This window comes from Rhinoraja longicauda, chromosome 32 (genome assembly GCF_053455715.1).
Source record: "Rhinoraja longicauda isolate Sanriku21f chromosome 32, sRhiLon1.1, whole genome shotgun sequence".
NCBI classification, from domain to species: domain Eukaryota; kingdom Metazoa; phylum Chordata; class Chondrichthyes; order Rajiformes; family Arhynchobatidae; genus Rhinoraja; species Rhinoraja longicauda.
The window spans coordinates 13612716-13630527 of record NC_135984.1 but is presented as its reverse complement, the minus strand read 5'-3'; the positions used below and the strand labels follow the sequence as shown (position 1 = coordinate 13630527).

General features: G+C 43.6%; 1 protein-coding gene across 1 annotated transcript in view; it reads right to left on the bottom strand.

The window, feature by feature from the left end:
* The window catches only part of LOC144608773 (POU domain, class 2, transcription factor 3-like), a 34082-nt gene that overhangs the window by 6819 nt on the left and 9451 nt on the right, over positions 1-17812 (bottom strand). Inside the window, exons 2-7 of the mRNA XM_078426861.1 lie at positions 15195-15229; positions 13026-13061; positions 12326-12431; positions 9361-9452; positions 7830-8024; positions 5231-5372 (exon numbers count right to left, since the gene is read on the bottom strand). Coding sequence (XP_078282987.1) covers positions 5231-5372; positions 7830-8024; positions 9361-9452; positions 12326-12431; positions 13026-13061; positions 15195-15229 — 606 coding nt within the window. The remainder of the gene's footprint in view (positions 1-5230; positions 5373-7829; positions 8025-9360; positions 9453-12325; positions 12432-13025; positions 13062-15194; positions 15230-17812) is intronic.

The following is a 17812-nucleotide window of genomic DNA, read 5'->3' as shown; positions in this document are numbered from 1 at the left end:
TATAGAGCTATCGCGTTGTTAAATACAGATCAAAAAATATTAGCAAAAATATTAGCAAGAAGATTAAATAAGTACGCCACTAAACTAATACATCCAGATCAAACGGGGTTTATCCCTAAGAGACATTCATTTAATAATTTGAGACGATTGCTTAATATAATGCACTCACACCAAACTAATGATCCAAATCTCGCAATTATTTTGCTGGATGCAGAGAAAGCATTCGATCAGGTTGAATGGAAGTATATGGTTAAGGTATTGCAAAAATTTCAACTGGGAGAGAATTTCATTCAATGGATTAAATTAATATATAATAAGCCAACGGCAAGAATATTAACTAATAATATTTTATCCACGAAATTTCAACTGTCAAGGGGTAATAGACAAGGTTGTTCACTATCACCACTGTTATTTGCCCTCATAATTGAACCATTAGCGGAAAGTATTAGAACTCATCCGAATATCCATGGATATAAGACAAAATATTCAGACAATAAAATATCATTATACGCTGATGATGTACTTTTGTACATCACAAAGCCTCATATCACTATACCCAATATTTTAAATTTAATTGAGGATTTCGGTTCATTTTCAGGTTACAGAATAAACTGGAGTAAAAGTGAAATCATGTCAATAAAACCGAAAGATTCTATACATCTCGTACAATTTCCTTTTAAAATAGCGGGGGGAAAATTTAAATACTTGGGCATTGAAATTACTAGAAGATACCAAGACATGTTTAAAGCAAACTATAACCCTATACTTAAGAAATTACATAATTTAATTAAATTCTGGAAAACCCTCCCGATGTCTTTAATAGGTCGAATAAATGCCATAAAAATGATTTTTCTACCTCAAATTCTATACTTGTTCCAATCAATCCCACTATATTTACCCAAAAAGTTTTTTAAAAAATTGGACTCAGATATTACAAATTTTATTTGGGATTATAAGACCCATAGAATACAAAGATCACACCTGAATAAACCCAAAGTAGTAGGGGGATTAGCACTCCCTAATTTTATGTATTATTATTGGTCGGTAAATATTAGAAACATGATTCAATTGTTGGATAACGCTCTTCATCAACCGGAATGGATCATTATGGAAAAAGAGGATTGCTCCCCATTTAATATTGGTGCAATCCTTCTTTCACCAATGACGGTGAATAACACAAACTACAACAAAAACCCAATTATACATAGTACAATCAGAATTTGGAAACAAATAAAACACAATTTAAAATTAAGAAACTTATCTCTCCTATCTCCTATTGCTAAAAACCCTTTGTTTAAACCCTCGATTATAGACAAAGCATTCATACATTGGGAAAGAGCAGGAATTAAAACTTTGGGAGATTTGTATGATACGGGAAAACTATTATCATTTAAACAATTACAACTAAAATACAATCTGGGTAGCAATCAGTATTTTAAATATTTCCAAATATGTGATTATTTGAAAAAACATGCGCATGAATTTCACAACGTCCCATCAGACTTACTAGATGAAGTAATGAATACAAAGGCGGAATCACCAAATTTAATTTCACATATATATATTATACTAAATGCAGTAATACCAACAACGGAAGGTATTAGAGGTGAGTGGGAAAACGAACTAAGCATAAAAATTTCCACTGAAAGGTGGAAACAATACTTATTAAATGTGCATAAATGCTCAATTAACGTAAGACATACTTTAATACAATTTAAAATCATACATAGATTATACTACTCAAAAACTAAATTAAATAAATTTTTCCCTAACGTTTCACCAATTTGTGATAAATGCCATTGTCAAGAAGCTACTATAGCGCACTCATTCATCTTTTGTACAAAAATTCAAAAGTTTTGGACTGAAATTTTTGAAATTTTCACAAAAGTGTTTAAAATAAAAATGACACCAAAGCCAGAATGGATTATTTTCGGAATGACAGAAGGTAGTTCGGAATTAAATGCGTATCAAAAGAATTTATTTGATTACGGTTTAATAATAGGAAAAAAATTAATCTTAAAATTCTGGAAAAATGCTCCTATACCAACATTAAATATGTGGATTTCAACTATGTTTGAAACACTACATCTGGAAGATATGAGACTCCGCCTGGAAGGAAAATCAGAACGCTTCTATCAGACGTGGTCTGCATTTATAGAATTATTACAAAGATAGGGTGGAGGAGTACCTCGGGCCTTGGTAGGGGGGGGACGGAAAACTATCGAGTTGGTGGATTCCTTTTGCGTGATAATTTTTTATTTTTTTTTTTAAATTTTTATTTATTTATTTATTTGTTTATTTTTTCTCTCTCTTTCTCTCTTTCTTTCTACTAAAAAAAAAAAAATAAAAAAAAAAAAAATAAAAAAAAATAAGATTCATTGTGGCATGTACACAGTAATCCAAGATGCACTCTGCTTTGGTCAAACTACATGCAAGCCAGAGAAGAGAAAGCGTATATTTGTTCAAGGGAATCCAGAAGGATTAAGTGCGGGATGCTCTAGATGAAAACATAGGTGGTCGTGATTAGTAGATTTGCAGACAACACAAACAAACTTGGAATTGCAGATAGTAAGAAAGGTTGTCAAAGGATACAACAGAGTTTAGAACAGTTGAAAATTTGGCAGAGAAATGGCAGATGCAGTTTAATTCAGACAAGCATGAGGTGGTGTATTTTGGGTCAAATGTAAGAGAAATATATGCAGTAAATGACTGCATCAGTCAAGATCACTGATGTACAGCGGGACCATGGGGTGCATGGTATTGGGGGTAGGGTACTGACATGGATAGAAAATTGGTTGACAGACAGAAAGCAAAGCCTGGGGATAAATGGGTCCCTTTCAGAATGGCAGGCAGTAACTAGTGGGGTACCGCAAGGCTCGGTGCTGGGACCGCAGCTATTTACAATATACATTAATGACTTGGATGAAGGGATTAAAAGTACCACTAGCAAATTTGCAGATGATACAAAGCTGGGTGGTTGTGTGAGCTGTGAGGAAGATGCTATGAGGTTGCAGGGTGACTTGGACAGGTTGTGTGAGTGGGCGGATGCATGGTAGATGCAGTTTAATGTGGATAAGTGTGAGGTTATCCACTTTGGTGGTAAGAATAGGAAGGCAGATTATTATCTGAATGGTGTCAGGTTAGGAAAAGGGGACGTACAACGAGATCTGGGTGTCCTAGTGCATCAGTCACTGAAAGGAAGCATGCAGGTACAGCAGGCAGTTAAGAAAGCCAATGGAATGTTGGCTTTCATAACAAGAGGAGTTGAGTATAGGAGCAAAGAGGTCCTTCTGCAGTTGTTTAGGACCCTAGTGAGACCGCACCTGGAGTACTGTGTGCAGTTTTGGTCTCCAAATTTGAGGAAGGATATTCTTGCTATTGAGGGCTTGCAGCGTAGGTTTTACTAGGTTAATTCCCGGAATGGCGGGACTGTCATATGTTGAAAGACTGGAGCGGCTAGGCTTGTATACACTGGAATTTAGAAGGATGAGAGGGGATCTTATCGAAACATATAAGATTATTAAGGTGTTGGACAAGTTAGAGACAGGAAACATGTTCCCAATGTTGGGGGAGTCCAGAACCAGGGGCCACAGTTTAAGAATAAGGGGTAGGCCATTTAGAACGGAGATGAGGAAAAACTTTTTCAGTCAGAGAGTTGTAAATCTGTGGAATTCACTGCCTCAGAAGGCAGTGGAGGCCAATTCTCTGAATGCATTCAAAGGAGAGCTAGATAGAGCTCTTAAGGATAGCGGAGTCAGGGGTATGGGGTGAAGGCAGGAACGGGGTACTGATTGAGAATGATCAGCCATGATCACATTGAATGGTGGTGCTGGCTCGAAGGGCCGAATGGCCTACTCCTGCACCTATTGTCTATTGCATTTCCATAGATCTCTGAAAGTGGCAATGCAAGCGGATATGGTGATAAAGATGCCTCCATCAATCAAGACGCTGAAAATAAAAGTTGGTAGGTCATGTTGGTAAGTCTTATAAAACTTAAGTTAGGCCACATTTGGAGTATTTGTGCAGTTCTGTTGGCTGTGTTGCAGGAAGGATGTGGAGGCTTTGGAGAGAGTGTAGAAGATATTCAGCATGATGTTGCTGGATTGAAGACTTTTAGCTAAGAGAGATTGGACAGATGTGGATTGTTTTTGCTGAGTGGAAACGTGATAAGGCTGAATAAAATTATGGAAGGAATAGCTCATCAGTGTCTTTTTCCAAGGGTGGAAATGACAATTATTAGAGGGCATGTTTTAAAGTCAGGAGGAGGAAACTTTAAGGGTAATTTACAAGGTAAGTTTTGTTTTGCACAGAAGGTGGTAAGTGCTTGGAGCGTGCTGCCAGAAGAATTGGTAGAAACAGATATAACTTTAAAAGGCATTTAAACAGACACATGAACAGGCAAACAATAAAGAGAAATGGACCTTGTATGGGCAGATGGGATTAGTTTAGATTGGCATCATAGTCAGCATAGACACCAGAGGCTGAAGGGCACTGTTCCTGTGCTCCACTATTCTGTATACTGTTCTATGAATCACACCAGACTGTATGTAAATTCACCCTCAATCAGTGGCAGGCTATTGACTGGTCACATTGCCTGTAGGAAGACACCTGGTGAGTATTGTCATACGATGAGTACAAGGTGGATTCACTATTGCCAAAGCTGATCATTTGACCAGAAAACACTTCCATGACCCAAACAGTGTATGGGTCTTCAAACATGGTTCTCAGACTCAGGGCAACTCTAACTCCCAATTCTAGCAATGTAGTTAAGGGACACACATCAAAAGGGATATTCATTTTAAAATAAATATTACTAAATTTCTGCTCCTTTGTCCAGGGATCATGTTGGTGAGAAGCATCTTTCAAAAGAACACGAGAGTAGCTTGTCAGGCAGAGTTTAGTTCAGAGATACGGCACAGAAACAGGCCCTTAGGCCTACTGGGTCAGCGCCGACCAGCGATCCCCGCACATTAAAACTATCCTACACACATTAGGGACAATTTTTACACTTACCAAGCCAATTAACCTACAAAGCTGTACGTCAGTGGGGTGAACATTTGGAATAATTGACCCAGCAGGAAGGTCTATTGTCTACAGTCAACATAACCGGAGAATGGGTTTGCAAGACTAATTTAATTTTATGCTAATTTTTTGCATCTGACTGAGAAGGGCACAGTACTACCATGGAGCAGGGATGGGGAGGGAAGGAACCCTGTTTGGGGATGGATACCTGCATCACTCAACCATTTTTCCAGCAGTGGCTTGAGTTTGCACATGTTCTTGAAGCTCAGGTTCAAAGCCTCAAATCGGGAGATCGTAGTTTGACTAAAATCATTTCCATAGAGTTTTCCCATCGCTAATCCGACATCCCCCTACGAAAAAAAAACCAATTTAAAGATATGCAAAGTTGCTTAATTTCATTGAGTCAGAGTTTGAAAACTGCTCCAGCACAAATATTTCAGCTGACAATCCAGTGAAGTATTGAGGAAAGGTTGGAGCATCCAAGATGGTGTCTTTTGCATGTTTGCTAAACCCAAGGCCACATCTATGCTCTAAGATTGATGGAAAAGATCCTCAGAAATTATTTTTAAATTGTCAGAGGCATATTTAAAATGGGAAATGTCAATCTCTCACCCAACATTACTAAAACAGATTATTTGCTCATTGTCACATTGCTACTTGTGGGAAATTGCAACTTTGCCTTGCATTTTCCTGCGTTGCCTCTGTAATTACATGTTCAAAATCAATACATTCATTGGAGTGTACTTTGGGATGTCTGAAAGAGATTTGAAAGATACCATAGAAATGCAAGTCTAGTTTCTTTCCTCTGAATTAAAATAGATGAGCAGGTTGTTATTGGGCTGAACTCTAAAGGGAACCTTCGCACCATTTCATGTAGTCCATTCCCTGGCTGCTGAACACATAACCATGAGGTCTGAAAGGACTATGGAAGATAGTGCATGGTTACTGACCTGATGCAAACTGTGGGTCATCTCCAACAGATGACACCCAACTGAATGCTGTATTTGCCAAATTCTTATACACGTTCATAGCCCCGATTCAGATTTTCCACCAATGCTAATAAAATGCCATTGATGGCAGAATTTCATGTTTTAAGTTTCAGAGGTGGTCAGTGTGGGAGCAGTCTGCCCACCTGGATGAACAGTGGCTGGCCATATCATTGACTGCCATTGGTTGATATCCAACATTCTGTGCCGAGCATGGTTATCTGTAAAAGCACCACTTTCTCTTGATCCCCACAAGCTGCAGGACTCTGGTCAGACACAGAGAGGCACAGACACAGAGAGAGGCACGGACACAGAGAGAGGCACGGACACAGAGAGAGGCACGGACACAGAGAGAGGCAGAGACACACAGAGAGACACGGACACAGAGAGAGGCACGGACACAGAGAGAGGCACGGACACAGAGAGAGGCACGGACACAGAGAGAGGCACGGACACAGAGAGAGGCACGGACACAGAGAGAGGCACGGACACAGAGAGGCACAGACACAGAGAGAGGCAGAGACACAGAGAGAGGCACGGACACAGAGAGAGGCACAGACACAGAGAGAGGCAGAGACACAGAGAGAGGCAGAGACACAGAGAGAGGCAGAGACACAGAGAGAGGCAGAGACACAGAGAGAGGCACGGACACAGAGAGAGGCACGGACACAGAGAGAGGCAGAGACACAGAGAGAGGCAGAGACACAGAGAGAGGCACGGACACAGAGAGAGGCACAGACACAGAGAGAGGCAGAGACACAGAGAGAGGCACGGACACAGAGAGAGGCACGGACACAGAGAGAGGCACGGACACAGAGAGAGGCAGAGACACACAGAGAGACACGGACACAGAGAGAGGCAGAGACACAGAGAGAGGCACAGACACAGAGAGAGGCAGAGACACAGAGAGAGAGACAGACACAGAGAGAGGCAGAGACACAGAGAGGGGCACGGACACAGAGAGAGGCAGAGACACAGAGAGAGGCACGGACACAGAGAGAGGCAGAGACACAGAGAGAGGCACGGACACAGAGAGAGGCACAGACACAGAGAGAGGCAGACACAGAGAGAGGCACGGACACAGAGAGAGGCAGAGACACAGAGAGAGGCACGGACACAGAGAGAGGCAGAGACACACAGAGAGGCAGAGACACACAGAGAGGCACGGACACAGAGAGAGGCACGGACACAGAGAGAGGCAGAGACACACAGAGAGACACGGACACAGAGAGAGGCAGAGACACAGAGAGAGGCACAGACACAGAGAGAGGCACAGACACAGAGAGAGGCACGGACACAGAGAGAGGCACAGACACAGAGAGAGGCACGGACACAAAGAGAGGCAGAGGCACACAGAGAGACACGGACACAGAGAGAGGCACAGACACAGAGAGAGGCAGAGACACAGAGAGAGGCAGAGACACAGAGAGAGGCAGAGACACAGAGAGAGGCACAGACACAGAGGCACAGACGCAGAGAGACACGGATACAGAGAGAGGCACGGACACAGAGAGAGACAGACACAGAGAGAGGCAGGGACACAGAGAGAGGCAGAGACACAGAGAGAGGCAGAGACACAGAGAGAGGCAGAGACACAGAGAGAGGCAGAGACACAGAGAGAGGCAGAGACACAGAGAGAGGCAGAGACACAGAGAGGGGCACGGACACAGAGAGAGGCAGAGACACAGAGAGAGGCACGGACACAGAGAGAGGCAGAGACACAGAGAGAGAGACAGACACAGAGAGAGGCACGGACACAGAGAGAGGCACAGAACTCCTTCACCACTGAATCCCAACAATTGCTGGACCCTGTTTTCTTACCTGAGTGAAACCCAGCTTAATGCGCCTTTGTTTAAACGTTTTTGCAAACTGTTCCAGTTCCTCCAGGTCATTAGGTTCATCTGACTGCACAGAGGTGATGTGCTTTGGAGCAATGTGCTTTGGGACCTGGTGTGGAGGAAGGGCTTCTAAATGGGACTCCAAGGATGAACCCATGAGTCCTGATCGAATGACTGCCTGTTAAGTTATTAAAACAAACTCATTTAATGGGTTAGACCCAAAAATCTTTAGCGACCAGAGTTACACAGTAACACTTATCAATTACAGCCTTGCCGTAAGACAGGAGCAGATAATGCAGCCCTGTAATCGTCTTCTCCCTTTCACTAAGATCACATAGCTGCAATTTCACAAATTGTACTTTCCCTCTGATCCATATATCACTTAATTCCCCAAAACCTTGTGAGTCAAACCTACATACTTCAGCAACTGAGTTTCCACAGTCCACTGGGAGTACAGGGTTCCAAAGATTCCGTAGTTTTGACTAAAAAAAAAAGTATTCTCTCCTCAGTCTTGGATGGCCAAACTCCTCGCCTGATATCATAAGCCTCATTTAAGGGACACTTCTGTTAAGGGACACTTAAGGGAATCTTCTGTTCATCAGAAAATATAAATACATCTATCAACAATCAGTAAATTTCCAGACGCTGTAATTTTAGTTCCACAATCCCAATTCCTCAGAGGCGTACGGATAGACAATGGCCCACACCATTCCCATGATAATCTTGCTCGGTGGTACAATTTTGACAGTGGAGTTGTCTTTATTCATTTCACTAATTCTCGGTGGCTAAAAGCTACTCTAACTCATAGAGAATTTGCTTTGTGACTAGTGAGTAGGAAAGAACTGCAGAACCTTGTTTAAATCGAAGGTAGACACAAAATGCGGGCAGCATCTCTGGAGAGAAGGAATGGGTGATGTTTCGGTCGAGACCCTTCTTCAGACTGATGTCACGGGAGTGGGCGGGACAAAGACAGAATGTAGTCAGAGACAGTAAGACTGGTGGGAGAACTGGGAAGGGAGAGGGGATGGAGACCAAGGCTTGGCATTCGTTTCGCTGAACGCCTTCGTTCAGTCCGCCTTAACCTACCTGATCTCACGGTTGCTCAGCACTTTAACTCCCCCTCCCATTCCTAATCTGACCTTTCTGTCCTGGGCCTCCTCCATTGTCAGAGTGAGGCCCAGTGCAAATTGGAAGAACAGCACCTCATATTTCACTTGGGTAGCTTACACCCCAGTGGTATGAACATTGACATCTAACTTCAAATAGCCCTTGCTTTCCCTCTCTCTCTCCATCCCCTCCCCTTCCCAGTTCTCCAACCAGTCTTACTGTCTCTGACTACATTCTATCTCTGTCCCACCCACTCCCCTGACATCAGTCTGAAGAAGGGTCTCGCCCCGAAACATCACCCATTTCTTCTCTCCAGAGATGCTGCCTATCCTGAGTTACTCCAGCATTTTGTGTTCACCTTTGCTTTGTGACTAAATGTAAATGAAACACTTGAGCGCACCACTAACCTGTGAAGTGAGCCCAATGCCAGGCTGAGGGGAACAGAGGGAGCTCTGTGATTGCGGAGACAACGGGAGCAAGTTTGGAGTCTGCAGCGAACCTGAGAATGCATTAAAAAAACCACAATGGCTACATCACAACATTACAATGTACATCCTAAAGAGAAACAAATGATCAGAGCGAGGGAAAATCAACCAGGATTTCAAAGCTGATTGAAGATATGGTCCGAGGGGCCTATTGTTATGTTGTACTGTTCTATGATGTGTCATCCACTGTGGAACTTGTTTTCAGAGATGGAGCTAGTTACTGATCAGACACCTGCTCAAACCAATCCATTTCCCTTGCCACCTACCAAGGAATCCTCAGCCCCTCTGCCCTTTCCTGTCCCAACTTGAACAGGTATTCCTCTCACCATCCACCCCTCACCAATAGAGCCATTCTCATCAACCCAAATTCAATAGGAGTTCCTGCCTTTCCCTTCAATACTTCAGCCTGCCATGGCATTTATCTTAGTTTAGACATACAGCGCAGAAATAGGCCGTTCGGCCCACCGAGTCCGCGCTGACCAACGATATCCGCACATTAATACTATCCTACACACACCAGGGACAATTTACAATTTTACTAAGTCAATTAACCAACAAACTTGTACATCTTTGAAGTATGGGAGGAAACCGGAACATCTGGAGAAAACCCAGGCAAGACACAGGGAGAACATACAAACTCCATACAGATAGTACCATAGTCAGGATTGAACCTGGTTCTCTGGCGTGGTAAGGCAGCATCTCTACCGCTGCCACCATGCCGCCCTCTGAACCCAACATAGACAGGTCTTCAAGGATCCCCAAGCAACCCAACACAACGAGTGCTCCTGCCATATCACAACCCCAAACTTAACAGGTTTCCCTCCCTCACCTCTCAGCACTAAACACCAATCCAGATAAATGTTCCTCCACTCCCCACTTTAAGTGATCTTTCACCAGCAAACCCCATCCTGACAGGCATCCTTCCCTGCCACACACCTCAACCCAGAGAAACATTCCTTCACCACCCATCCAACCTATTCAACACAATGGCTCCCAATTGCAAGTCTTTGTAATTCCCTTCCCATTCCCACTACAACCTGTCTGGACTTGGACTCCTCCACTGCCAGGGAGAGGCTGTATGCAAATTTGCAGAACAGCAGTTTACACTCTGCCTGCGTGTTTCACAACCCAGCAGCATGAACAATGAGTTCTCCAAGTCCAGATAACCTGCTCTCCTCCTGTCCCCTCCCACTCTCTCCCTTTCTGGTGAACTCCAGTCCTCTCACACACACCCTTCTTTCAAAAACCTACCCCACCCCAGTCTCTATCACCCAGTTTCTTGCCCTTCTCCCACCTACACAATCTGCCCACCACCTACACAGTTGTCCCACTGGGTTTTCCCATCCCCTCCCCCCACCATTCCCAAAGTCCCACCATTTGGTTCCACTCTTCACCTTTCTTTCTTATTGGAATCAATAATTTGCAGCCCTTTGTTGTCTGCACTCATCACTTCTCAGCTTCTATCACTACCTTGAGTTTGAGTTTTGTTTATTGTCACGTGTAAGAGGTACAGCGAAAAGCTTTTGTGTGTGCTAACCAGTCAGCAGAAAGATAATACATGATTACAATCGAGCCGTCCACATTGTACAGATACATGTCAAAGGGAATAACGTGAATAACATTTAGTGCACTTCTTTTCCTGACTCCATCTGCAAATCAACCCCTCCTCACCCAGATCCACATATCACTTGACCCACAACAATCCCTCACCCCTTTACATAGGCCATCTCCTGTGTCCACTTCCCTGCACGGATGCTGCCTGGCCCATTGAGGTCCTCCAGAAGGAGCCTTTCGCTCCAGATTCTATCATGTGCAATCTCTTGTGCCTCCTCTTCATGCATTCCTCCACTCTGACCCAATCAGATGTCCCGCTACCTTTAGCTGCTTAATCCAGCAAGGTGTATAAGAAAATAACTGCAGATGCTGGTACAAATCGATTTATTCACAAAATGCTGGTGCAACTCAGCAGGTCAGGCAGCATCTCGGGAGAGAAGGAATGGGTGACGTTTCGGGTCGAGACCCTTCTTCAGGCTGAAGAAGGGTCTCGACCCGAAACGTCACCCATTCCTTCTCTCCCGAGATGCTGCCTGACCTGCTGAGTTACTCCAGCATTTTGTGAATTAATCCAGCAAGGTGTTCCACTGCCCACACGAAGGCATTTGTCTATCTCCGCCAACCCAATTCAAACGCATTGCTTCATCCTCTCCCAATCTGGAGCAGCATTGTTCAAAGCTCACCCAACCCAACCCTGACTATTGTCTGGCAATCTGAACTCAAAGCAGAAAATGCTGGAAGCACTCAGCGGAAAGAGAAATCATTCATGTTTCAATTAAAAGACATTTTGACTAAAGGGGTCTTCAACTTGAAATGTTAACTCGATATCTCTTTCCACAGATACATTCTCACCCGCCGAGCTCTTTCAGAATTTTTTATTTTAATTTTAATTCCAGTGCAATATTGGTCTATCTCCAAGTCAATCTAAATGGGATGTGGTTTTTTAACCACCCCCACCCTCCACAACTTTCCCTGTTATTCCTCTCGTGCTGCCTCAAACAAACCAGGCCTTTCTGTTTCTCTGGACCACTCCGTGACATATTGAAATAATTACTGTTGTGTGTAAGCAAGCCACTGTGAGCAGGACAATACATCACCTTAGACACAAAAAGCTGGAGTAACTCAGCAGGTCCAACAGCATCTCTGGAGAAAAGGAATAGGCGATGTTTTGGGTCGAGACCCTTCTTCAGACTCTGAAGAAGGGTTTCGACCCTAAATGTCACCTATTCCTTTTCTTCAGAGATGCTGGCTGACCCACTGAGTTACTCCACCTTTTTGTATCTATCTTTGGTTTAAACCAGCATCTGCAGTTCCTTCCCACACAATAGATTACCTTGATGGTTCTGCTGTGCCTGAGGCACGAGGAACGTTGCTGCTGTTGGCAGGTGATGCCCAGGTACGACCACTAATTGCTGCAAGGTGTGAAGTGGCTGCAGGTCCTAAGGGAACAGGGTACTTGTCAGTCTCAGAGTTATGACCCACAACGTCCCAGCTCCTACTCAGAATCTCTTTCCTAGTAAAGCTATTCACTTCACAACCAGATTCCCAGTGCTTGGAATTGAGTGCAATCATATGACACTCACAAAACATGCCCTGCATTTCATCATCAATCACCCCCTATCCCAATTTCACCCAGCCCTCAATGTTATCCCTTTGTTCCCTTTCTACCCCTTTCCAACCCCCACTTCCCAATGTAATCAACGCCCGCACCAATCCTGCCTCCTCACCCACACCCCATGCCCTTTCAGTCGCTGCTCCCAATGCAATCTCAGTCACTCCATTTCAAACACCTCTTCCCCACTCCCAATCCAATCTCACTCGCCATCCCAACAAATCCCAACATCCATACAAATATTTTCCGTAAATAGATAGTCCAGCAGGAAAACATGTGAGGCGTCTGCAAATGCACGAGTTGAAATGCTATTTATCTACAGCTGCCTTGGTGAATGGATGGGTGTGCAACGATCCACTTTCAGCTGTGCCCATACACATCACTAACATCTTAATCAACCATGATCTATCTCTGCTAATACCTGTGGAGGCGAGTTTCTGTGGTCCTCAGTTTTGATCTGGAAAATGGAAACACAAGACAAAAATTAATTCAGTTTTGTGCGGACAACACCCATGCCATTTCAGACATCAGGGACACATCAACATTCAACCCGGGTGTCAGAGATAGCCTGCACCTAGAACTCCAATAGTCCCAGCATCCCTGAAGCATCCAGCCGTTGATCATCAATTTCCAATAGCAGGGTCTGCATCCTGATCATCCACACCCTGGTCAGGAGACACAACTGTCCCCTTATTCGGGATTATGGACGTTAAATGTAAACATCCCCATTGCAGCCTGACTAATAGCACACACCAGGCTGGAACCCTGTTATCTTCCCAAACCACATGGCCCACGACCAAAGCAGTTGATCAAATGAGAATTTATTTCTAATACCAATACATTAAGTATTAATCTGGGGATGATCCAGAACCCCCAGGGGCCTCCGGTCCTGACTTAATACTCGGAGTACAGTGGAGAGTTCGGAAAATTGGAGCCTCTCCCGGTAACAGGGCTCACAGAATATGACTACTTGACAAGGGAAACAGACATGCAAGGATAAAATGCTTAGGTTACAGATAATTCTGTTTTATTGATTGTGCACAACCATAAAACATAAAACATTGTAGTATGGCAATTTAAAATAAGTAACCAAAAATACAAAATAAAAGGTTGATCATACAGGATATTTTGTGGCATTTTAATACATTTCTGAGAATTGACTGTCCTTGCTACACCCACCACCCCAGCAACTCTCCCCCTTCACCCATAAACACTGCGCACTTCTACAAAGGCTTCTGCACCCTCAACTTACAGCTGAAGCACAAGATGCACCAAACGTGTTAAATGTCACTGAATGTGTAGTCACAAGCCTAGAAACCAAACAGGTTGGACTGGGTAGGCTGGGCCCCACCTTCCCTCTGTATGCAAATTCCCACTCCCACAAGCACTCATTTCCTGACACTAACCACAACCTCTGACTGAGATCATCCCTCCACCCACTCCCACTGCAGCTCAATAGCAAATGGTTCAACTCAAGTGATTCTAAAAGAAAGGAAAGAAAACAAACAAAAGACTAGCCATGTGGCCAACAAATGGGCAGAGAGATACAGTATCCCACTCAAGCACAAAGAGGTAAATAAATGGTCCAAATGTTCCGATTGAACTTTTGTTAACCTAAACTTTCCGAGTTAACTGAGCACAGCATGAGAGATGTCAATATGGAATCTATGACTAAACCCCATTTCCTGCTCACCTCTTCTGAAAGTGCTGACTCTTGTTGGATAAGATTCAGCGAAGAACAATTATCCCGTGATCTTTATGCCCAAATGGCCTGTTAGCAGGTTTGCTCCCTAGTCCTAGACATCATCAGGACCCAGGCATTGAAATTTAATCCACCTTCTACACTATAAAATACTCCACCTTGGGATGATGCAATGCAAGTTAGATGTAGAACAGCCTGTGTCTACATTTCCAAGGAAGGGATGGGCAGATAAAAGGTTAATGAAAAGTCATCAACCTGAAATGTTAACGGTTCCCTCCCCTAAAATGCTGCCTGACATGCTGAGTATTACAGAATTTTATGTTTTTAACTTAACCTTAACTTTGCCAAGGTTCTAATCCTGACAAACTCGAACCCCATCTATACCTCAAGCTTAATCTTTGATCGTAATTACTGAACCAAACCAGTATCCCTAATCGAAAGTTTGGGGTGGCACAGGGGTACAGCTGTAGAATTGCGGCCTTACAATGCCAGACACCCGGTTGGATCCTAACTGGGAGCTGTCTGCATAGAGTTTGTACGTTCTCCCTGTGACTGCGTGGGTTTCCTCATACATTCCAAAGATGTGCAGGTTTGTGGATTAAATGGCTTCTGTAAATTGTCCCTCGTGTTTAGGAAAGAGCTAGTGTACAGGTAGGTGTTCATTGGTCGGCGTGGACTTGGTGGGCCAAAGGGTCTGTTTCCATGCTGTATCTCTAAACTAAACCAAGTTGAAACCTAAACCCAAACTTAACGAGGCCTCCGTGGTAAATAGTTGTGGTCATTATATTGGTGCTTGTGCCTTAAAATTATTAATGAGAAAAGTATGATTTATCAATGAGTTGGAATAAAGAAAGTTCAACATGAAGAATTTGACTGAGTAACACTCACCTGTCGAATAAAGCCCAAGCCATTCTGTTCAATGCCTGACATAAAAAATAAAGTATGAATATTCAGAATAGTTACATTTACTGAAGCAGTGAGAATTATAAACTCATGATCTGTGGCACTAGAGGGAGCATCATCATCTTACAGCTTGGTTATTATTAATAGAGGCCTTTTGGGTGGCCAGATTTGACCTATTCTGGGTACTTGGATAATAAATGATTATTTTTCCCCTTATTCATTCTTTTGTGACAATTACGAGCGAGGCCAGCATTTATTTTCTGTCTGCAACTGCTGTTGAGTTGGGCCTTCTGGGACTAGTGTGATCCTTCCGGCATAGGCATCCCCACAGTACTTTTGTGTGGGCAGTTCCAGGATTTAGATGCAGATTCATCCCAAATAGCTAACCTTCCACTTTCTCACGACACAGCAAGATGGGCTTTTCAACATTGAAGGACAAAGCTTGGTTCAAATACGCGCACGCACCACTCAGAAAGCCTCCCACTCTCTTCAGCTCACAATGAGCTTTTAGCATTCCTACAATTAGCATGGAAATTGGCTGAAAGAGAAAGCAAACAGCAGTGCCCATATTTCATAGGATGGCACAGTGGTGCAGGTGGTTCACAGCGTCAGAGACCTGGGTTCACTCCTGACCTTGGGTGCTGTCTGAGTTTGCTCATTCTCCCTGTGACTGTGTGGGTTTCCTCTAGTTTCCCCCCCACATCCCAAAGATGTGCGGGTTTCTAGGTTAATGGGCCTCTGTTAATTACCCCTAGTGTGCAGAGAGTGGATGCGAAAGTGGAACAACATAGAACTCGTGATGTGGACTCAGTGGGCCAGAGGGCCTGTTTCCATGAGGTATCTCTAAAACAAAAACACTAAAGTGGGATGAAAGAGTAAAGAAGAGGAGGGGAAGGAAGCAAAATAGACTCCTCCGACGTACATAGGATGCGAGCTTGCTCCCTAAAAGCTGCAGTGAGTCACATTGCCCTGTGCAGTTTTGGATAGAGACATGTTTTCAGTTGCACTTTTCATCACCCTTTGCTGCAAGGAACAGGCATGGGCGAGGAATGAGTCCATATCTAACAGGGCTGCATGGCACAGGTGCAGTGCACAGGAGGCACAAGTGATCCAGAGATTGGGATTTAGTGCCGGCTGGAGAGAACAACTTTTGTTATGTTTCCATGTTATTTAAATCTCCATAAACACTGTAGTTCTGTTGGGCATCTAATTTGAATTTCAAATGAGCTCCTCTTTGCTTGTACATGGGCAGCCTCCTCTCCTCCAGTATGTAAATCCTTCCTTCTTACGAGGCTCCAGTATGAAAATTAGTTTGAAATATGCAAATGTCTGAGAGCCTGTTACTATGACAACTTCTCCATGTTTCAGAGTGAGTGGGGATGTTCCATATATATGTCTATACATGTGGGTGTGCAATACTTAACCACGCAGACCAGAAGATTTCAACTTTGATACCCAGTCCGATGCAAGTCAAATAATTATGGACAAGATAGAAACATAGAAAATAGGTGCAGGAGTAGGCCATTCGGCCCTTCAAGTCAGCACCGCCATTCAATATGATCATGGCTGATCATCCAGAATCAGATTTAGAAACAAATCTGGGTGCTCATCAAAGATTTTTTTTTCTTTGCTTATATTTATGAATAATGTTTTAAAATAACAAACTCTTGGAGGACACCAGTGGATCTGATCTTAAGATGATCATGCACCAGCCAAATGCATCACAGGATAGTTGAACCTACACTTACTCAAAAAAAAAGTCAAGTGGAGATTAAAAGTCTCATTTTGCTCATGCTGAATGCAGCTTCGCTCTAAATTGACTGAGATTATATCTGAGAGTGTGTTTTTCACATCTACGTTCAGAGAAGAGAGGAACAGAGCCAGTCCAACTGAAAATATGCAAATAATGAACTGCTGAGCAAAAACAATGTATTTAGGATCCGGCTCCTGGGCCTTTGCTCAAACGGTAAAAGCTCTAGCAGCCACGCCTGATTTACAATGCCCAAGGCATCGAGCAAGCACGAGAACTGGATGATCCCAAGCCAAACCTGCCTTTTACTCCTACTTTTCAGGTGCCCTGGTTGGGATAATTGAACACACTCTAGTAAAGTAGGAATAAGACAGAGTTGTCTCCATCATCAGCATCCTGCTCCCCATTTCACAGGTTGGTTTGGGATCATCCTTTACACTGACCATCATAAGGAAGCAAGGAATGTGTGACGTTTCGGGTCGAGACCCTTCTTCAGAGTCTCGACCGGAAACGTCACCCATTCCTTCTCTCCAGAGATGCTGACTGTTCCGCTGAGTTACTCCAGCATTTTGTGTCTATCTTCGATTTAAACCAGCATCTGCAGTTCTAACCGACACAATAAGACACGAGAGCAGATAACGAAGCATTTAACTTGGGAGGGTCTGTAAACATTCCCACCTTCAACCTGGAGTCTAGCTTACAAGAGCACAACTTGGAAAATATTTGGGCTTGGCCCGGTAATTGCAAGTAACATTCATTTCACACAGGTAATGATGACAGATAGCAAGAGAAAATCTAACCATGTCCCTCTCACATTCGGCCCCTTTATCAGTCTTGAATCCTTCACCATCAG